The sequence below is a fragment of the Pseudophryne corroboree genome, chromosome 9, assembly GCF_028390025.1.
Source record: "Pseudophryne corroboree isolate aPseCor3 chromosome 9, aPseCor3.hap2, whole genome shotgun sequence".
Lineage (NCBI taxonomy): Eukaryota > Metazoa > Chordata > Amphibia > Anura > Myobatrachidae > Pseudophryne > Pseudophryne corroboree.
The window spans coordinates 445914764-445938017 of NC_086452.1; the positions used below are offsets into that span (position 1 = coordinate 445914764).

The window sequence follows — 23254 nt, forward strand, 5'->3', positions numbered from 1 at the left end:
AGGAGTTATCCGATCTGGTCAGGAACCTCCTAAAACCAGGAAAAGTGTCAGTACATCAATGCACAAGAGTCCTGGGAAAAATGGTGGCTTCTTACGAAGCAATTCCATTCGGCAGATTCCATGCAAGAATATTCCAAAGGGATCTGTTGGACAAATGGTCAGGGTCGCATCTGCAGATGCACCTGCGAATAACCCTGTCACCAAAGACAAGGGTGTCACTTCTGTGGTGGTTGCAGAAGGCTCACCTATTAGAAGGCCGCAGATTCGGCATTCAGGATTGGATCCTGGTGACCACGGACGCCAGCCTGAGAGGCTGGGGAGCAGTCACACAAGGAAGAAACTTCCAGGGAGTATGGACGAGTCTGGAAAAGTCTCTTCACATAAACATTCTGGAACTAAGAGCAATCTACAATGCTCTAAGCCAGGCGGAACTTCTCCTGCAAGGAAAGCCGGTGTTGATTCAGTCGGACAACATCACGGCGGTCGCCCATGTAAACAGGCAGGGCGGCACAAGAAGCAGGAGTGCAATGGCAGAAGCTGCCAAGATTCTTCGCTGGGCGGAGAATCACGTGATAGCACTGTCAGCAGTGTTCATCCCGGGCGTGGACAACTGGGAAGCAGACTTCCTCAGCAGACACGATCTTCATCCGGGAGAGTGGGGTCTACATCCAGAAGTCTTCAACATGTTAATAGACCGTTGGGAAAGACCAATTGTAGACATGATGGCGTCTCGCCTCAACAAGAAACTGGACAAATATTGCGCCAGGTCAAGAGATCCACAGGCAATAGCTGTGGACGCACTGGTAACTCCTTGGGTGTACCAGTCAGTGTATGTGTTTCCTCCTCTGCCGCTCATACCAAAGGTATTGAAGATCATACGGCAAAGAAGAGTAAGAACAATACTAGTGGTTCCGGATTGGCCGAGAAGGACTTGGTATCCGGAACTTCAAGAGATGCTCACGGACGAACCGTGGCCTCTACCTCTGAGAAGGGACCTGCTACAGCAGGGTCCCTGTCTTTTTCAAGACTTACCGCGGCTGCGTTTGACGGCATGGCGGTTGAACGCCAGATCCTAAAAGGGAAAGGCATTCCAGAAGAAGTCATTCCTACCTTGATTAAGGCACGGAAGGAAGTCACCGTGAAACATTATCACCGCATTTGGCGAAAATATGTAGCGTGGTGCGAGGATCGGAAGGTTCCGACGGAGGAATTCCAACTGGGTCGTTTCCTACATTTCCTGCAATCAGGATTATCTATGGGTCTCAAATTGGGATCCATTAAGGTTCAAATTTCGGCCCTGTCAATATTCTTCCAAAAAGAATTGGCCTCTGTCCCTGAGGTCCAGACTTTTGTCAAGGGAGTACTGCATATACAGCCTCCTGTGGTGCCTCCGGTGGCACCGGGGGATCTAAATGTAGTTTTAGATTTCCTCAAATCCCATTGGTTTGAACCATTGAAAAAGGTGGATTTGAAATATCTCACATTGAAAGTGACTATGTTACTAGCCCTGGCCTCTGCCAGGAGAGTATCTGAATTGGCGGCTTTATCTTATAAAAGTCCTTATCTAATCTTCCATTCGGATAGGGCAGAACTGCGGACTCGTCCGCATTTTCTCCCTAAAGTGGTATCAGCATTTCATCTGAACCAACCTATTGTGGTGCCTGCGGCCACTAGCGACTTGGAGGACTCCAAGTTGTTGGACGTTGTCAGAGCATTAAAAATATACATTGCAAGGACGGCTGGAGTCAGAAAATCTGACTCGCTGTTTATATTGTATGCACCCAACAAGTTGGGCGCACCTGCTTCTAAGCAGTCGATTGCTCGTTGGATTTGTAACACAATTCAACTTGCACATTCTGTGGCAGGCCTGCCACAGCCTAAAACTGTAAAAGCCCACTCCACAAGGAAGGTGGGCTCATCTTGGGCGGCTGCCCGAGGGGTCTCGGCATTACAACTCTGCCGAGCAGCTACGTGGTCGGGGGAGAACACGTTTGTAAAATTTTACAAATTTGATACCCTGGCAAAGGAGGACCTGGAGTTCTCTCATTCGGTGCTGCAGAGTCATCCGCACTCTCCCGCCCGTTTGGGAGCTTTGGTATAATCCCCATGGTCCTTTCAGGAACCCCAGCATCCACTTAGGACGATAGAGAAAATAAGAATTTACTTACCGATAATTCTATTTCTCGGAGTCCGTAGTGGATGCTGGGCGCCCATCCCAAGTGCGGATTATCTGCAATACTTGTACATAGTTATTGTTAACTAATTCGGGTTATTGTTAAGGAGCCATCTTTAAGAGGCCCTTTCTGTTGTCATACTGTTAACTGGGTTTAGATCACAAGTTGTACGGTGTGATTGGTGTGGCTGGTATGAGTCTTACCCGGGATTCAAAATGCCTCCCTTATTGTGTATGCTCGTCCGGGCACAGTACCTAACTGGAGTCTGGAGGAGGGTCATAGGGGGAGGAGCCAGTGCACACCACCTGACCTAGTAAAGCTTTACTTTTTTGTGCCCTGTCTCCTGCGGAGCCGCTATTCCCCATGGTCCTTTCAGGAACCCCAGCATCCACTACGGACTCCGAGAAATAGAATTATCGGTAAGTAAATTCTTATTTTTTACAGTTTGAAACGGGAGGTTTGCATTTGATGTTCACATTTGTGTTTCCTTCATTACATATGATTGATTTTCAGACAAGTCGGATATTTTTGAGCATCTCCGCTAGTTGCAGGAGTTGTACATGGGTGTGGTTCGTTTTATCGACAGTGCCTAGGTCGACAATGTTTAGGTCGACCACTATAGGTCGACAGTCACTAGGTCGACATGGATGGAAGGTCGACAGGGTTTCTAGGTCGACATGTGCTAGGTCGACAGGTCTAAAGGTCGACATGAGTTTTTTGGGTTTTTTTGTGTAGTTTTCTTCGTAAAGTGACCGGGATCCCAAATTAGCGCACCGCGTCCCCTCGCATGGCTCGCTTCGCTCGCCATGCTTCGGGCATGGTGCCTTCGCTTCGCTCGGCACACTTTACCGTTCCAATCGTAGTCCACATGGATCGTTAAGTATGAAAAAAATTTAAAAAAAACAAAAAATAAAAAAAAACTCATGTCGACCTTTAGACCTGTCGACCTAGCACATGTCGACCTAGAAACCCTGTCGACCTTCCATCCATGTCGACCTAGTGACTGTCGACCTATAGTGGTCGACCTAAACATTGTCGACCTAGGCACTGTCGATCTTCAGACCGGATCCCGTTGTACATACCTGTAGTTCCCTTCCAAGATAGTAATTTTCTATTTCCACTATCATATCAGTACTTGGTGTCTAATCTCTGCTCTCACAGGTCACAGGACGTGACAACATCGCCTTTGATCACCTTGACCTTGGAAAACTTGAATACGATACAGAAGAGGTAAAATAAAATTTCCTAGTTATTATACAAATTTTACTACATCATTTTTTCACACTATAATGCATTTGTTTTAAGGAATAATATGAGAGAAAAAAATATTTCACACAAGCAGTAAGCCACCCTGTCGGACAATAGCTTTTGTTAAACTACTACAAGTCTCAGCATGCCATGATTTCTGCTGGGATTTGTAGTCCAATAAAAAAAAAGTAGAACCACAGGATCACTTTTGGAACTAATGAACTACTTTTGTATTTCCGGTCACAGCAGAACAAGGAGCAGGATATGACCGAAGGATCCATTATTGTGGTACCGGGCCATGCAACAAACAAAGAGACGGGCGGAAAGAACACCCTTCAGTCACTAGGCCTGGAGAAACCACGTTTCCACTCCCTAATACTGGACTTCTCTGCGGTCAACTTTGTAGATACCGTCTGCCTCAAAATGTTAAGACAAGTAAGAATGGGGCAGATGTATTAACCTGGAGAAGGCATAAGGAAGTGATAAACAGATCCTAACTGTTAATTTACATAATGGAGCTGATTGGCTGGTGCCTTTATCACCTTGCACGTATCACTGGTTTATCACTTCCTTATGCCTTTTCCAGGTTAATACATCTGCCCCTCTGTGACATATAGCAGCATTTATAAAAATTGCCAATCGTTCGTCTTTCTCCTCCACGCAATTCCTTATTAGAATGCAGAATATATGGAATATTGATCGTCACGTGACCATTGGAACCTTAGTTTAATTATGGACACACAGTACTGTTTATTCTAATTTATGCTGTACTAACTACTACTATTTTTCTTTACAGATTTATAGGAATTTTGCTGAAATTGAAGTGGACGTCTACCTTGTGGGTTGCAATGGTAAATATATCCAGGAAATAATTGTCCCATTGTAGTTCTACTGATTGTGGGATGCGGTCAGGATCCCGGCAGTCCTAATACCGACAGTGGGATGCGTATTTGTTACTGCATACTTAATAGGTTTTACCACAGAACTGTTGTATATTTATCATATGCTGCAATACAAGCTGGGCCTTTGAAAAAGCATGTATTTTAGTTGTGTGTTTCAGGGACAGTGGAAGGTCTGCGCAGGGCCGCAAAGAGATCTGTAAGGCCAGGGTACTAGGAGGCTTGGCAAAACATGGGTTCTGTGGCCACAAGCCATTATGAATAATGGAATCCTCTGCAGAGGCTGAACTGCGGGAGGGGCACGGTCACACCTACAGTACCTGACAGGCTCAATCCTGGAACAGGCCCATAGAAAGGCCTCAACCTGTGTACTTTGACAGGCCCCTGCCGGGAAATCTGCTCTCAGTGTATCTGTTGACGCCCTAGCCTTGTTCCTATTGCAAATACCATCTATCTGTCTGGTACTCTGCAAACATGTCCAGCCATTGTCACCTCAATCATAATGAATAGGAATTACATTTGAATGCATAAGGGAAGACAAAATTACATATAAGGGAGAGGGTAGCTGGGTATGAGGGACAGGGTGGGGAAGTACTGTATTGTTGCAATTGCATAATCATGCCCCCTACACTCCCCCTCAATTATACAAAGCCATGATTGGCGGCATTGTGAAGCAGGGAACTGGGGTCACAATGATAAGATTAAATACAAATACTGCCATCAAGTCCATGGACCACCTACTTTAATAAGAAAATAAGTGCATCCCTAGTCTGGAAGAGCCAAGCAAAACTCAAGGGTCTCTGAGACATTCTGGAAGAGTAGGAAAGTATGGAGCGTCGTCTTTAACAAGTAACCAATAACAATGCGTTTCGGCTTGTCTGATGAAGTGAACAGGAGTTTCACAAAACGCGTTATAAGTGGTTACTGTGTAAAGATGACAAAAATATGCCATCAATTGACTCAGAGAGAGATCATAAAATCCAATTTATAAACCTGTATTCCCCGTCTGCCATATATTTATAGGGACTGTGTTGGTCTGAACTTTTTCTCCAAAATTTGCTTTTTGCCCACAAATCTCTTGTCTGCCCCCTTGTTCTTCTGCTGAACTCGATTAGCCCATAGCAGTTCAGTACTTTGGGCCAAGACGCAGTGGGTAATATTACAACATGGATAGTTAGGATTAACACCTGCTGTTTATGTTACACAAACTACAAAGGACTAGCTAGGGAAATAATTAAGGGTATAAGTACTGTTGACTACATTTATTGTAAGGTCGAAATAAAAGGTGAGATTTTGAAGCAATTACAATACTTGAAAAGGAAATAACAAACCGTGTGGTTCTATGAAAAGCTTCTTGTGAACAGATGGTTTTGCCTTAACAACAGGAGCTTAAAGTACAGTAAATATTCCATGTTTTGGCAGCCTAGATTAGATCCCATTACTGCTGTAAAACAGGAAGGCAGCCATTTTGTGTCACCACCTTGTCAGTAGTTCATAGGTTGTACTTTCCTGACCATTGAGTCAACCCACAAAATGGCGTCATTTACTGTACATGGACAATAAAGTACACCTTACTATACTACATACCCAGTGCTACAACTGTGCCATATTTATACCAACAGCAAGAGTGATGACAGGGCTGGAGGACGGCAAATTGTTCAATGAAATAATCACAAAGTCTCAAGTCTTCCCCTCCATCCACGATGCAGTCACTTATCTGACTTCGGACCATGACCACATCTCTGTGTCGGATATACACGTGAGTGACTGACTCATTTCCTCTGTGGGTTGCCTAGTTTATAGTGTGTCCTGTATTAGACCCTATGAGAGAAGTCATTTTATAGGCTGGTATATAGAGAAATACTATCTGCGCAATCACCTTTTGTTTGTAAGAAGAAAAATAGAAAAACACTAAAGATATTAGAATAAGAGGAATCAGGAGAGGAAAAATGTGATGAATAGAAAAATAGAAAAATCGGAGAAACAGCGGGAGTGAAGTGCAGTATTAGTCAGGATGGTGCAGCCGATAGATGAACTAGTACCCTGACTAGCAATATTGGACCATAAACAAAAAGCAATCTTGGCGCACCAGAGGTTTGAAGAAGATAGAGAATAAGTCAGACTGATTAAATCTAAATGTATTTATTTTGTATTTAAAACACAATTTAAAAAAGGATCATGAAATTCCTTTAAAATATCAACATAATCTTATCTTTGCATCACATAATAAAACAAGGTGGTATGCTGATCTTATTAATCTACTGCCTTATACAGACAATAATACACTTGTTTTAGTGTTCCAGTGCCTTATACCTATATTATTAGATGGTCGCCTCAGAGGCACAGACAAATGTCCCGAGACCTGCTTGTCCCACGTTGATAAAGCTCAATGTCACTTAAGAGAACAGTCTCTATTGGTGTGAGCTTTATTAGCCATATATTGCCTTATCCCCCGCTGCTTAATTTATCACAGTTTTTGATTGCTCAAAACCTTGTAAAACAGTTTTGGGTTATTTCACCCTTTACTGCAGCCGTATTTAATGCACTAGTAGCTCCCAGCACTTCCTCTATTGCCCACTGTGTGATGTGTGGGCTAGCGCTTATTTGGTGATGGTACCTGTAGGCGTTTAAGTTTTGAGTCCTCCGTCCCCTCCTTTACCGGGTTCGTGCCTCGTTGTGCTCCGCGGACCACCGGTAGGGCAGGCCAGCCGATTCCCAGAGCTCCGATACAGCCCGTATCGTCTGGTCCGCACGTGTGGAACGCAGGCCAGTAGCTTCCGGTTTTGCGGCTTCCGGGGATGTGTGTCGTCAGCGGGTCGGGTTTAGCGCAGGCTTCCGAACTCAGTATGCAGCGATCCAACGCGTTTCTCCCATAAAGGACTTTGTCAGGGATAGATGCCATACCATAGACAGTGTCCTATATACCTTGGACTTCCCAATGATTGGTCCTTACTGCGGGACCCTATTTCATATACATTAACTCCTTCCTCCCATATAAGGGGAAATTTCATACATATAATAAGAGTAGTTCATGTTCTATAAAAAATATTATATTCATAAAACAAAGAAAGTTATTCATATATATTTATAAATATTTATAAAAATATATTTTGAAAATTATAACAATTATAATTTTAAAAAATCAGTCTGACGAAATGGTAAAGAAAAAGAAAGGGAGAAAAAAGGGAAAAAAGAGAGAGAAGGGGAGAAGACAGAAAAGGATTTTTCCTTTTCTGGATCTAATTTTCATAAAGAGGTCTAAAGGATCTATGCTTATCAGAGATGGAGCAGTGCTCATTACAATGTCTGGACAGGATGTTCATTCCAGAAAACTTGCCAAGTCGAAATCAATGTTAAGGCCCTTTGGAGTGATGGTGTCCATTTGATAAATCCACTTCGCTTCTTCCTTTGATATTTCCGCCACTTTATCCCCACCCCTCCAGTTGTTTTTAATTTTCTTTATACCAATGAATTTTAGACACGTGGGGTCACTCTTGTGATGATGTTCGAAGTGTACAGGAATACTGTGGGTCTCTATTTTGTTTCTGATGTTTCTAATATGTTCTGAGACACGGTTCTTCAACGGCCTGATGGTCCTTCCTATATACTGTAGTCTGCATGGACACTCCAGGAGGTACACTACACCCTTTGTGTCACATGTTATTTCTTCTTCTATCTTAAATTTCTTCTTATTAGCATTTGAGGAGAAAGTTTGAATATTCTTCATACTCGTATGTTTGGTGTTTTGACATCTCAGACAGTGCAAGAATCCAGTTTTCCTTCCATTTTCTAACCAGGTGGGTCTCTCTTGTTTCTTTGTTATTGTTTCCATTGGGAGAGCACTTTTTACTAATGATGATCTAATGTTTCTTGCCTTTCTATATATCACCTTAGGTTTCTTCGGAAGAATTTCACACAGTTTCTCATCCTTTAATAGAATTGGCCAGTGGAACTATATTGAGTGGTGAAGTCACCAGAAAGGTCCCTTTGTGGAAACATTCCAACGAATGGTGGAAAAAGAAATAAGAGGATATGAGTACTAAAAATGTACATCACAATCTGTCCTAATAGGAATGTAAAGCACTGAAAGAATTGGAAGCTAATAAAGAAATCTGGAAGGATATGATGAAATAAGTCTCAAAAATGATTACGAAGAGATCCTGAATCTGGAAAGGAATACCCTCATGATCCCGAAAGAGTTAAAGAAGGAGATCAAGGATGTAATGAAGAATGAGATATCCTTCACCACTCAATATAGTTCCACTGGCCAATTCTATTAAAGGATGAGAAACTGTGTGAAATTCTTCCGAAGAAACCTAAGGTGATATAAAGAAAGGCAAGAAACATTAGATCATCATTAGTAAAAAGTGCTCTCCCAATGGAAACAATAACAAAGAAACAAGAGAGACCCACCTGGTTAGAAAATGGAAGGAAAACTGGATTCTTTCACTGTCTGAGATGTCAGAACTGTAAAAACCCCAAACATACGAGTACGAAGAATATTCAAACTTTCTCCTCAAATGCTAATAAGAAGAAATTTAAGATAGAAGAAGGAATAACATGTGACACAAAGGGTGTAGTGTACCTCCTGGAGTGTCCATGCGGACTACAGTATATAGGAAGGACCATCAGGCCGTTGAAGAACCGTGTCTCAGAACCTATTAGAAACATTAGAAACAAAATAGAGACCCACAGTATTCCTGTACACTTCGAACATCATCACAAGAGTGACCCCACGTGTCTAAAATTCATTGGTTTAAAGAAAATGAAAAACAACTGGAGGGGTGGGGATAAAGTGGCGGAAATATCAAAGGAAGAAGCGAAGTGGATTTATCAAATGGACACCATCACTCCAAAGGGCCTTAACATTGATTTCGACTTGGCAAGTTTTCTGGAATGAACATCCTGTCCAGACATTGTAATGAGCACTGCTCCATCTCTGATAAGCATAGATCCTTTAGACCTCTTTATGAAAATTAGATCCAGAAAAGGAAAAATCCTTTTCTGTCTTCTCCCCTTCTCTCTCTTTTTCCCCCTTTTTTCTCCCTTTCTTTTTCTTTACCATTTCGTCAGACTGATTTTTTACAATTATAATTGTTATAATTTTCACAATATATTTTTATAAATATTTATAAATATATATGAATAACTTTCTTTGTTTTATGAATATAATATTTTTTATAGAACATGAACTACTCTTATTATATGTATGAAATTTCCCCTTATATGGGAGGAAGGAGTTAATGTATATGAAATAGGGTCCCGCAGTAAGGACCAATCATTGGGAAGTCCAAGGTATATAGGACACTGTCTATGGTATGGCATCTATCCCTGACGAAGCCCTTTATGGGAGAAACGCGTTGGGTCGCTGCATACAGAGTTCGGAAGCCCGCGCTAAACCCGACCCGCTTACGACACACATCCCCGGAAGCCGTGAAACCAGAAGCTACTGGCCTGCGTTCCACACGTGCGGGCCAGACAATACAGGCTGTATCGGAGCTCTGGGAATCGGCTGGCCGGCCCTACCAGAGGTCCGCGGAGCACAACGAGGCACGGACCCGGTAAAGGAGGGGACGGAGGACTCAAAACTTAAACGCCTACAGGTACCATCACCAAATAAGCGCTAGCCCACACATCACACAGTGGGCAATAGAGGAAGTGCTGGGAGCTACTTGTGCATTAAATAAGGCTGCAGTAAAGGGTGAAATAACCCAAAACTGTTTTACAAGGTTTTGAGCAATCAAAAACTGTGATAAATTAAGCAGCGGGGGATAAGGCAATATACGGCTAATAAAGCTCACACCAATAGAGATTGTTCTCTTAAGTGACATTGAGCTTTATCAACGTGGGACAAGCAGGTCTCGGGACATTTGCCTGTGCCTCTGAGGCGACCATCTAATAATATCGGTATAAGGCACTGGAACACTAAAACCAGCATATTATTGTCTGTATAAGGCAGTAGATTAATAATATCAGCATACCACCTTGTTTTATTATGTGATGCAAATATAAGATTATGTTGATATTTTAAAGGAATTTCATGATCCTTTTTTAAATTGTGTTTTAAATACAAAATAAATACATTTAGATTTAATCAGTCTGACTTATTCTCTATCTTCTTCAAACCTCTGGTGTGCCAAGATTGCTTTTTATTTTATAGGCTGGACCTAAAATCATCCAGTCCAGACATTAGCAAGGCACTTCATTTTCAAAGATTCAATCACATCAGGCTCAGTACTGAGGGAAGTAAGACACATCCTGGAAATTACAGACTAGTAAGTATGACATCTATAGTGGGGAAAATATTGGAAGGTATATTATGGAATAGCATTTAGGAGTACGTGGGGTGCTATAAGATCATTAGTAGGAACCAGCATGGGTTTGTGAGGGATAGGTCATATCAAACTAACTTACAGTAATTAGCTTCTATGAAGTGAGAAACTAGACCTGAGAAACGCTGTGGATATGGTCTTTTTAGATTTTGCTAAAGCCTTTGACACAGTACTTCACATGAGGCTGATTTGTAAATTAAGAGAGCTTGGCCTAGGAAGCAACATTTTTACTTGGGTCAAAAATTGGTTGACAAATAGTGAACAGAGGGCCTAATTCAGACCTGATCGCTAGCAGGCGATTTTTGCAGCGCTGCGAACAGATAGTCGCCGCCTACAGGGGAGTGTATATTAGCTTTGCAAGTGTATGAACGCATGTGTAGCAGAGCTGTTCAAACTGATTTTGTGCAGTCTCTGAGTAGCCCGGGACTTACTAAGCCGCTGCGATCACATCAGCCTGTCCGGGGCCGGAACTGACATCAGGAACCCTCCCTGCAAACGCTTGGGAACTCCTGCGTTTTTCCAACCATTCCCTGAAAACGGTCAGTTGTCACCCACAAACGCCTTCTTCCTGTTAATCTCCTTGCGTACGGCCGTGCGAATGGATCCTTCGCACAAACCCATCGCTGAGCGGCGATCCGTTTTGTACCTGTGCAACGCGCCTGCGCATTGCATACGCATGCGCAGTTTAGCCCTGATCGCAGGCTGTACGAAATTGCAGCCTAGCGATCAGGTCTGAATTAGGCCCAGAGAGTGGTGGTTATTGGAACATTTTCAAGTTGGGATAAAGTATTAAGTGGTGTACCTCAAGGGTCTGTACTAGGGCCACTTCTGTTTAACATATTCATAAACGACAAAGGAGACGGTCTTGAGAGCAAAGTGTCCATTTTTGCAGATGACACTAAACTGTGTAAGATAATTAAATCAGATCAGGATGTAGACTCTCTACAGAATGACTTAATTAAACTGGAGGTTTGGGTAGCTAAGTGGAGCTTTAATATTGAGAAATGTAAAGTTATGCATTTTGGAACCAAAACCAAACATGCAATCTATAAATTAAATGGAGTAAATGTATGAAAATCAGTAATGGAGAAGGATTTGGAGGTGCAGATTGACAGTAGGCTTAGCAGCAGTGGCCATTGTCAGGGTGCAGCAGCAAAGGCCAATAAGGTATTAGCATGCATAAAACGGGGGAATAGAGACAAGGGAAGACAGTGTAATCCTGCCACTCTATAAATCTTTGGTACATCTGGAGTACTGTGTACAGCTCTGGGAACCTCACTATAAAAACGATATCATGGAACTTGAAAAGTTTCAGAGAAGAGCTACACAATTGATTAAGGGCTTAGAGTCATTGGATTATGAGGAAAGGCTATCTAGGTTAGATATGTTTACATTAGAAAAGAGGCGTCTAAGGGCTGTAACACACTGGCCGGTTTCTCCCGGATGGCAAAAAGCCGGACAAACTTTGTCCGGCTTTTTGCCATCCGGGAGAAACCGGCAGAGTCTCGCACACAGGACGGCTTTGAGCCGTGTGTAATGCTGTGCGCATGCACAGCATCAGACACGGCTTGAGAAAAAAATGTTGTGTGTGAAAGCTCCCCTTCACACACACGGTTCACTGGCTGCAAAGACAGCACGGCGGCCACCCGGCAGCCGGACCTTGCAGTGGTGAGACTCGGCTGCCGGGGCCGTGCAGTGTGGAGGGACCCTAGCCCTCACACTGTTAACTACAATGCCGGCACGGGAAAAAGCCGTCCGACTTTTTCCCGGCCGGCAAAAACCGGGTAGTGTGTTTTAGCCCTAAGAGGTGACATGATTAATGTTTACAAATACATAAGGGTCAATACATGGAACTATCAAGTGATTTGTTTATCGAGAGATCTGTACACAGGACCCGCGGACATCCCCTAAAGTTAGAGGAGAGAAGGTTTCATACCCAGCGAAGGAAGGGATTCTTCACAGTAAGGGCAGTAAAGTTATGGAACTCTCTGTCAGAGAAGGTTGACTCAATTGATGTGTTTAAAAAAAGGGTTATACAAATTTTTAGCTGAAAAAGGCATCCAAGGATATAACCTTTAATATTAATGTATGGTAGTATCTGAGGTAGTAAAAGTAAATCCAGAGCATACAGTAGCAGTAGATTAAATATAGATTGAACTGGATGGACACATTGGGCTTAATTTAGACCTGATCGCTCGCTAGGATTTTTTTGCAGTCCTTCATTCAAATAGTCGCCGCCCATAGGGGAGTGTATTTTTGCTGTGCAAGTGTGTGATCGCATGTGTAGCCGAGCTGTACAAACTGATCTTGTGCAGTCTCTGCACAACCCAGGACTTACTCAGCCGCTGTGATCACTTCAGCCTGCCCGGGACCGGAATTTACGTCAGGAACCCTCCCTGCAAACGCATGGACACGCCTGTGTTTTTCCAACCACTCCCAGAAAGCGGTCAGTTGCCACCCACAAACGCCTTCTTCCTGTCAATCTCCTTGCGATCGCCCCTGCGAATGGATTCTTTGCACAAACCCGTGGCAGAGCAACTAACCACTTTGTACCCGTGCGACGCACCTGCGCATTGCGGTGCATACGCATGCGCAGTTCTGACCTGATCGCAGCGGTGCAAAAAACGCTAGCGAGCGATCAGGTCTGAATTAGGCCCCTTGTCTTTTTTCAACCTCAACAACTATGTTACTATGCTATAGCCTGGTTGCCAATGTTCTTTAAATCTATATATACTTTCACTATCTGATACAGACATAACGTATCAGTAAAAAGAGGGGGGAAAAATGAGAGTGAAGTCCTAGTGAAAGGACTATGGGAGCCCCATCGATCTTTCTCTCCAGTTATAGTGTATGGTCTACACCACAAACTTACCAGAAAAGACTAAAGGAACTTAATACAGTATGTTTAGTTTGAAGCAGAGAAGAGAAAGGGGGGACATGATAGAGACTTTCACATATATCAAAGGTTTTAACAAGGTCCAGGAGGGAAACATTTTTCAAAGGAAGAGAAGTATTAGAACACGAGGACATGCGCCGAGACTGGAGGGAGGTTCAGGGGAAATACTGTATCTCCCAATGTTTAGTTGTCCCTAATCAGGACAGCATGAGAAGTTATGGGCATCACGCTACATGGGAGCAAGGCCATGTCATGTTGAGAACCTCTGCGTCCCCCCCCCCCCCCCCCCCTCTTTATTTAAAAACCTCCTAAAACTCTGGTACTGGTGGGATCAGACAAACAGTGGCAGTTGCTCTATCATTCCTGGAGATAATTATATCAGGTGCTAGAAAGGGGGAGGGGTCACAGACAATCAGCAGACAGAGAGGGGGGGCTTCCCCCCCAATCTACCCCCAGCACACTAAAAAATTACCTGTAACCATACCTGAACCTATATGGTAATAGAATTTCATAGAATTGGTCGCACATGTTTGCAAAGACATGTTTAGCTGCTGAGCCGCACCAAGGCTTCTCCGATATCAGCAGTCCTAACACTTCATAATAGCAGTGCCCACATAGGGCCATGTGATTTTTCTACAGTAGGCCTCATGATAAACGCTCATACTAAAACACATCCAGACAGAGAGCTTACTTACTTGGGAGCCACCCCCAGGATCTCCCATTAGCACTACAAGGAACAGCATGCCTTCAGAATACTGCTCCCATTCAATGCCTTTCTCACACGTGCAGACAAACAGTGGCAGTTGCTCTATCATTCCTGGAGATAATTGTTGAATCAGGTCAGAAGTCCTGTGCTACGGGAAGGCCAGACAGTCCCTTCAAATCTGGACTGTCCCATGTGAATTGGAAAAGTTGTGCTTTTGTTTTATGGGGTGTTCTGAAACTTTTGCCAAATATTTCTACAGGTCATCTGGTTGTATAGTGTTTCTGTATATGTATCCACTGCTTCTTATAAACCTAGCAATCTGTGAATGAAGAAGGTGAAATTAATTTACCATATAGAAAATATAATGCTTGCCCAGGATGCAGAGCACGGTATGTCAGGCACAGCTTTCCCGACCAGTAGAGCTTACAATCAAGGTTTGATGCCTGAACTTACAAGGAGCAGACAATATGGAATGCAAGAAGTGATCACACACACATGCGCCAAAACAGGCAGCCTGGATACAGTGGTAAAAGTGTCACCAACACTTTAAACGAAACAAAATAGAAAAAGGTGACCACATCAATTCACGGGCGCTTGTCAAAAGTTTGTCAAGAGGTTGACTCACGTCAAGATTCTAGTGATATCATAACCTTAAAGACAATATGGACAAATACATAGCGTAACACTGTATAACATTGACACACTATAACCATTCGCTTTCTAATACAGACTCGTACCAAATATGATGGTCTACAATGAAGTAGACAGCATTCACTATATATAGGAGCGGATCACCGACTCGCAGAGATAGTAAAATCCTCCTTCAATCCTTATGGGATACAGCTCTTCTCTCAGTTAGCCCATGCACAGTGAATATGTGAATGAAGAGGAGCTCAATAGTGTATTACCGCAATCAAATATTTTTAATAGAACAACATAAAAACTCATAGGGCAAGTGGACGCTCACCAGATCAAATGGTCTACAGATATAAGTAGACAAATGCACGTTAATAAAAATTCAGCCAGGCGTCCCCAGGCGTAGTCATCAACGGCAAGTGAGTCCTCCACGTGTTCCCAAGATACCTTTTACCAACGCGTTTCAATAGCAATCTGCTATCTTTTTCAAGGTGTATAGGTATTTACACAACCGGGGTATTTATACCCCACCCGTTAAAACACAAAATAAATCCTATTACCAGACATGGATCTCCTAACTGCTAAGGTCCCCATATACAGTTATAATTAAAAACCAGTCCAATATGTCCATTCCATAATATCATTCTCTCCGTTGTTCCCGCCAATCTGCCACTTCCAGTTGTTTCCAAAACTACGTCTCGTCATGATGACTCTATTTCCGGCGGAAATACCATTCCTTATAGTGTCCCATGTACGTTCTGCAATGCCGGTACCATTTCCGGCGGAAGTGCACCAACATATATTGTTCCCGCTCTCCATAGCACCCATTATACGGAAGTCCATCGTGGCGGAAGTGCGCCACTAAGCCGGTCCGGCACTATAGTATCCGTAACCGGAAGTGCAATGTCCGTTCGTGGCGGTTTCAACAATGGAGACTAAAGGACATCCATTCCATCATAGTGTTTGCTGGGCGCCATTTTAGTGGGGACCAAGCATGGCATTACAAAGGAAAACAAAAAAATATATTAAAAACAACATAAAATGATATCCAAATATACATTCTGTACTAACAGGATTAGAATAGGTATTGAAATGTACAATGTATAAAAACATTCTACACTAGTAGAAATAAAACAACTAGTATACCTAAAGCGGGTTGAATCCTATGCATATACCATTATTCATATGAACCATTTGGTCTCAAAATCTTTATTGAGACCCATTGGCTCTAAGGTTTTATATGTAAATATGGTCTGCATTTCTATCTTAGCCAATTTTTTATGAGTATCTCCCCCTCTTCTATCCAATACTACTTTTTTTAAAGCATAAAAATTCTTAATATTAGCGGGATTAGAATTGTGGGTATTCTTAAAATGTGCCGATAAAGCATGTATCTCAAGGCCTTTTTTAATGTTTCGGAGGTGTTCCCCCATCCTGACTGGATGGGGGAATGGACATATTGGACTGGTTTTTAATTATAACTGTATATGGGGACCTTAGCAGTTAGGAGATCCATGTCTGGTAATAGGATTTCTTTTGTGTTTTAACGGGTGGGGTATAAATACCCCGGTTGTGTGGATACCTATACACCTTGAAAAAGATAGCAGATTGCTATTGAAACGCGTTGGTAAAAGGTATCTTGGGAACACGTGGAGGACTCACTTGCCGTTGATGACTACTCCTGGGGACGCCTGGCTGAATTTTTATTAACGTGCATTTGTCTACTTATATCTGTAGACCATTTGATCTGGTGAGCGTCCACTTGCCCTATGAGTTTTTATGTTGTTCTATTAAAAATATTTGATTGCGGTAATACACTATTAAGCTCCTCTTCATTCACATATTCACTGTGCATGGGCTAACTGAGAGAAGAGCTGTACCCCATAAGGATTGAAGGAGGATTTTACTATCTCTGCGAGTCGGTGATCCGCTCCTATATATAGTGAATGCTGTCTACTTCATTGTAGACCATCATATTTGGTACGAGTCTGTATTAGAGAGCGAATGGTTATAGTGTGTCAATGTTATACAGTGTTACACACTATGTATTTGTCCATATTGTCTTTAAGGTTATGATATCACTAGAATCTTGACGTGAGTCAGCCTCTTGACAAACTTTTGACAAGCGCCCGTGAATTGATGTGGTCACAAGGAGCAGACACTGGCATTTATACAGGGATCATTCTGCCTCTCTGAGGCCTTATTCATTGAGCCGCTGCTTTTCCTAGTTTGCAGTGCAGCCTTTCTGTATGGCGCTACTGTAGTCAGATTATAACTGTCACTTCCATATCGTCTGCTTACAGAGGGCATCCTGTGTATCTGAGAATGTAGGGACTGTCAGGAAGTAAAACTGATAGGATTAACGCTCTACTGGAAACGTAATTGTCTTGCAGGGAGATCGAGACACCAGACTGTAAACTGGACGGATGCTGAATGGGGCAAATCAACAGGATGAGGATGCACAATTACCAAAGAAATAAAAAAAGTTTAGAATCCATGAATTGGGCATCAATTTTTTGTTTTTATTACTAAAAAATGTATTACAGCAGAAAATTTTATTGATTGCGTTGGACAAGTGTTCATTTGTATAGCTGGGGAATGTGTAAACCCTCTTGTGTTTTATGTGTCTGTGAATAAATCCTCAGCATATTGGGGGTCATTCCGAGTTGATCGCTAGCTGCATTTGTTTGCAGCGCAGCGATCAGGCTAAAAAACGTCAATTCTGCGCATGCGTATGCGGCGCAATGCGCAAGCGCAACGTACAGGCACAACGAACGATGTAGTTTTGCACAGGGTCTAGCGATGCATTTCAGTCGCACTGCTTGCCACAGAGTGATTGACATGAAGTGGGCGTTTCTGGGTGTCAACTGACCGTTTTCAGGGAGTGTGCGGAAAAACGCAGGCGTGCCAGGAAAAATGCAGGCGTGGCTGGGCGAACGCTGGGCGGGTTTGTGACGTCAAAACTGGAACTGAATAGTCTGAAGTGATCGCAAGCGCTGAGTAGGTTTTGAGCTACTCTGAAATGACACGAAAAAAATTTGTAACCGCTCTGCGATACAACCGTTCGCACTTCTGCTGTGCTAAAATACACTTCCAGTGGGCGGCGGCATAGCGTTTGCACGGCTGCTAGAAACTGCTAGCGAGTGATCAACTCGGAATGACCCCCATTGTGCAAATGTGCAATACCTATATCTATGTACTGTGGTTGGTGTATGTTGCCATCTACTGCCTATTTTAAGTATTGCAATTGTTGGAGACAGTTGTATAGATGCTTCTACATCCTATATAGGTCTGACAAAACAGCCGGTACCAGTCAGTACAGTCACATCGAGTGGCGGAACTTGTGTGCAAAAATATAATTTGGACCCCTCTCCTCCACCCCAACCCAGGTCCACAATAGTGGGTGACTGGGCAAGACAGAGGGGGACAGCATAAGGCAGGGGGAGGCAGAGGGTGACAGCTGAAGGCAAGAGGAGGCAGAGAGTGACAGTGGAATGCACAGAGAGGCAGAGGGTGACAAGAGGAGGCAGTGGGTGACTGGAGGAGGCAGTGGGTGGCAGGTGGAGGCAGAGGGTGACAACGGTAGGCAAGAGGAGGCAGAGAGTAAGAGTGAAATGCACGGAGAGGCAGAGGGTGACAGGAGGAGGCAGTGGGTGACAGGAGGAGGCAGTGGGTGACAGAGGTACAAGCACATTGTCCTGCATGGTGCAGGATGTACCTTGGCGGGGGCAGGAACACAGCAACCTCTGCTCAGTCTGTGACAAAGACCCCCACCCCTTGTGCTTTCCTCAGACCAGCAGACTCTGACAGTGCCAGTTACACGGCTGCGAGCTGCCTTTTATTCACAGATGGCAGTGAATCAGAAATAATGTACAGCGGTCTGTTAATTAGAGGCGGTATGTGGCTGTGATCATCAGCGCTGATTGGTGGCAGGACTCCTCTTTTAGACCGGCACACACGAGGTCAGCCCTGCCCAGGGGCGGATTGGGCTGATTTTCCATCCCGGGAAATTCATGGAAGCAGCCCTAATGTGGGTGCTGTCTGAAGAGGGGGTGGGGTCTGTTGAGGGTGCGGGATCCCTCCACATAGGGCCTGATTGTATGCAATTGCGGCCTTCCTTGCATCTTTTGCTGCAGTTGTGTCTGAGACCATAAGCGTGGCCCTATAAGTTTGTAGAAGCGGCCCGACATGGGCAGCACAAGAGGTATAAGATACTGTGTAACCACAGCAGTGTCACTGGATGGCAGAGTTACTGTACTGCAGAGATGGAATAACAGAATGAAAGGGGACAATGCAGTGTACTGAGTCTGGTGGGCTGCCTGTCATGTGGGGGCGGGGCCACATGACAACATACAAAACAGGCCCCACATACACGTCGGCCTGCCAGGGATCTTCCTAACGATCCCTATGGCCAATCCGTCCTTGGCCCTGCCCACCTAAGGTAAAGGGTATTTCCCTCAGGTAGTGGGGCCCATCCTGCTCTCTGCACTGGGCCATTCATCTTACATTGCTCAAAATGGTCTGTGCGGGGGAGAAGGTTGCAGGTGATAACTCATTGCTGGTCTGGGCAGCAGTGGGCCCCTTAGTCCCCTGCATCACTGGTAGTTCCGCCTCTGGTCACATCAACGGCAGAAGCCTGTTTTGGAGGCCTGTGTTTGGTTAGCCTTCTCTCAGGAAGAAAGGGTTGGCATGAAAAAAAATAGTTTCATGCTAAAGAGTAACATGAACTCACAACTAAAAGTAACATCATAATTGTGTATATTAAATGGCATAGTCTACCTGCCCCATTAATTGAATCTGTCACAAAATAAAAATGCATAAATAATCCCTACTTCTCTCTTGTATCAGTGATAGGGATAATTTTCTACACAAGAACAAGTGATGACAGAAGAGTATACGTAGAAAATTTGTCTTCCGGTTTTGGTTTGGGCCTTTTTTTGTTCCTAGAGTATTATTAACCTCAATAACATTAATTTCCACTCATTCAAGTCAATTTTGACCACCTCACATCTCACAATATTATTTTCATCCGCTTTAGGCCAAAGGCTGCAATGGCACAAACACGCGGCAGTTTATAGCACATCTATGAAACATTGCCACACAGCAGTGGCAGAAATGAAAAGTGGTGCAAGATGGAATTGTCCTTGGGTCTCCCACCCACCCTTGTGTCGGATATTAAAAATGATATGCACAGTTCAACAGACCAAGCACTTCAGCGACAGGGACTGACACTTTTGTAGCTGAAGTGCTTAGTTTGTTTGGGTCCCCAAAAAACAATTTTTTGGAAGGACTACCTCCAATCACTAAGTAGAAGGTTGATGATGAGGTTGTTAATTACATTATAATCTTGTAAAATAAATTTCATGAAGTCGCTGCAAATGCCGTAACATGGAGAAGGTACCTAGATGGCTAACGTCCCTATCTCTACTAATTTTGGCCTCACAAATGGATCAGATCCCTTCACAAATATCAGGATTCGGGTAAAAATTATTCCATAACCAAGAGGTGTTTTTTGTGTCTTATGCCCAGGCATCACAATGGCTTTCTTTTTATCATGGGCAAGAACTGCAACCACTAGTGGCTGACTTACACAAACAACAAATCAACATCCTTATCCTCAGTGCCAGATAGTAGTAGTACACACATATCCCCCTCATCCTGTTCCACAAGCATTCTCAATTTCTATTATGTCCTCATCGCCATCTTTACTTGTACTGCTCCCCACATGTGCAGATGGTGCAGGAATGGTGGAAGGAGGCGGAAGAGGCTTCTCTATGAGGACAGTATGAGAAATGTCAGACTTACACATAGCTAACGTGGGCACCCCTAGACTCTCCTCAGGGATGTGTGATGGTTCTGAACGCACAGTTTGTTCTACTGCGGAGTCAGTGTAGCACAACTGTGATGGAATTAGACAAAGGGGACTGGACACAGCTTGTGAATGGACACAGCATAGCACAGCCACTTTGATGGACACAGTGACGGCACAGCCAATTAGATAGACACACTGACAGCAGCACAGCCCCTTAGATGGACAAAGTGACAGCAGCACGGCCTCTTAGATGGACACAGTGACAGCAGCACAGCCCTGTATATGCACAAAGTGACAGCAGCACAGCCCTGTAGATGCACAAAGTGACAGCAGCACAGCCCCTAAGGTGGACACAGTGACAGCAGCACAGCCCTGTAGATGGACACAGTGACAGCAGCATAGCCCCTTATGGACACAGTGACAGCACTTGTATTCCGCACAGCCACTTGGATGGACACCGCAGAGCACAGTATACAGCAGCGTGACTGGAGTGAAATGGCGCAGAGTCCCGGACGCTGCTCCTAATATGGAATCCAAAACCAGCGAGAATCTGACGCCGGGAGGATGACGTTCAGACTCGATCTGGAATCCAAGTCTGGCAGGAACACCCGACTAGTATTCCATAAGTTAGGAGCGGTTAGGATTCCATGGAATCCAAAATTCTCATCTAAGATGTGTATATATACAGTATATATATATATATATATATATATATATATATATATATATACACACAGTATATATATATATATATATATATATATATAAAATTACATTTTTGGGGGGTTGTTTAGAATACGTCGGCTGGAACCCTTTGCCATAATGAATTTGTGGGCACACATACAGTATTCCTCTTTTTTATTTATCAGCCAGGTGAGTAGTAACACCCACTGCCCCACCCCTGCCTTTTACTTAAACCTGGGGGTGGTGGATATTACTGCAAAGCTTTCTCCTACTGGCATCCAGATGTGGGATATTCTGCACAGCCAAGAACCTGATGGTGGTATCAGTGCCAGATTAAGGTCCACAATGGCCTGGAGCTGAAATTTTTGAAGGGCCTATTGTTGCAGCCCAGTGGGTGTGATTAGCGCCACAGAGATTTTCTCCCTGTGTGGGCAGGTGGGTGTGGTGGCATACTTCTGTACATCACTGCACATCCTCCCCACACTACATCACTGCACGGTGGGGTCTATTTACTAAGTCTTGGATGGAGGTAAAGTGGACAGAGATAAAGTACCAGCCATCAGCTCCTGTCATTTTTTAAACACAGCCTGTGACATGGCAGGAGCTGATTGGCTGGTACTTTATCTCCGTCCACTTTATCTCCATCCAAGGCTTAGTAAATAGACCATCTCCACACTATGGGGCATATTTAACACAATCCACATTCGAGATGCGGGTGTGATACATTTGACCAAAATCGTATCGGGATAATTGAATACATCACAGGAATGTATTAATTATTGTATACAGGGAAAGCCCTGTCCCTGTGAATCCTGTTACAACAATTCTCAGGGTATTTTGCGATCAGATGGGCACCGCCCAGACAGAGTGAAAAACCGCCCTGTGCTAGTCTGCATACGCCGTGCGAAAAGCTTTGCATACGCCGGTCAGCTGCAAATCCGTTCACAACTCACTCACCGGGGTATATTTACTAAGGTCCCGATTTTGTCCGAGATGCCGTTTTTTCTTCAAAGTGTCATCTCGGTAATTTACTAAGCAGAAATCACGGCAGTGATGAGGCCATTCGTATTTTTTTGCAAGTCCAACAAAAAAAATACGAATGAATACACCATCGGTCAAAACGCGGCTGTTTAAGTATGAATCTCGGTCATTTACTAAGAAGTGCAAAGCAAAAAAAAACAAAACACTGCCGTGAAAAAATACAACTCGTAAAAAAGTGCTAAAAAAAACCAGACCTGCTTTTTTGAGCCGTGATTGGATAGGCATGCTCGGATCCATGAGATCCGTGCATGTATATCAGTGGGAAGGGGTGGGAAAGTGTTAATTTGTTGGCAAAAAATTGCGTGGGGTCCCCCCTCCTAAGCATAACCAGCCTCGGGCTCTTTGAGCCGATCCTGGTTGCAGAAATATGGGGGGAAAAATGACAGGGGTTCCCTCATATTTAAGCAACCAGCATCGGGCTCTGCGCCTGGTCCTGGTTCCAAAAATACGGGGGACAAAAAGCGTAGGGGTCCCCCGTATTTTTAAAACCAGCACCGGGCTCCACTAGCTGGACAGATAATGCCACAGCCGGGGGTCACTTTTATACAGTGCCCTGCGGCCGTGGCATCAAATATCCAACTAGTCACCCCTGGCCGGGGTACCCTGGGGGAGTGGGGACCCCTTCAATCAAGGGGTCCCCCCCCCCCAGCCACCCAAGGGCCAGGGGTGAAGCCCGAGGCTGTCCCCCCCACCCAATGGGCTGCGGATGGGGGGCTGATAGCCTTTTTGTAAAAGTGTAAGATATTGTTTTTAGTAGCAGTACTACAAGGCCCAGCAAGACTCCCCCACATGCTGGTACTTGGAGAACCACAAGTACCAACATGCG

General features: G+C 44.0%; 1 protein-coding gene across 1 annotated transcript in view; it reads left to right on the forward strand.

Annotated features, from left to right (window-relative positions):
• Positions 1-17380, forward strand: part of LOC134958494 (solute carrier family 26 member 6-like) — a 78989-nt gene extending 61609 nt beyond the window's left edge. Inside the window, exons 16-20 of the mRNA XM_063941155.1 lie at positions 3336-3404; positions 3669-3857; positions 4219-4273; positions 5944-6080; positions 17285-17380. Coding sequence (XP_063797225.1) covers positions 3336-3404; positions 3669-3857; positions 4219-4273; positions 5944-6080; positions 17285-17308 — 474 coding nt within the window. The 3' untranslated portion in view covers positions 17309-17380. The remainder of the gene's footprint in view (positions 1-3335; positions 3405-3668; positions 3858-4218; positions 4274-5943; positions 6081-17284) is intronic.
• Positions 17381-23254: the final 5874 nt, after the last annotated feature.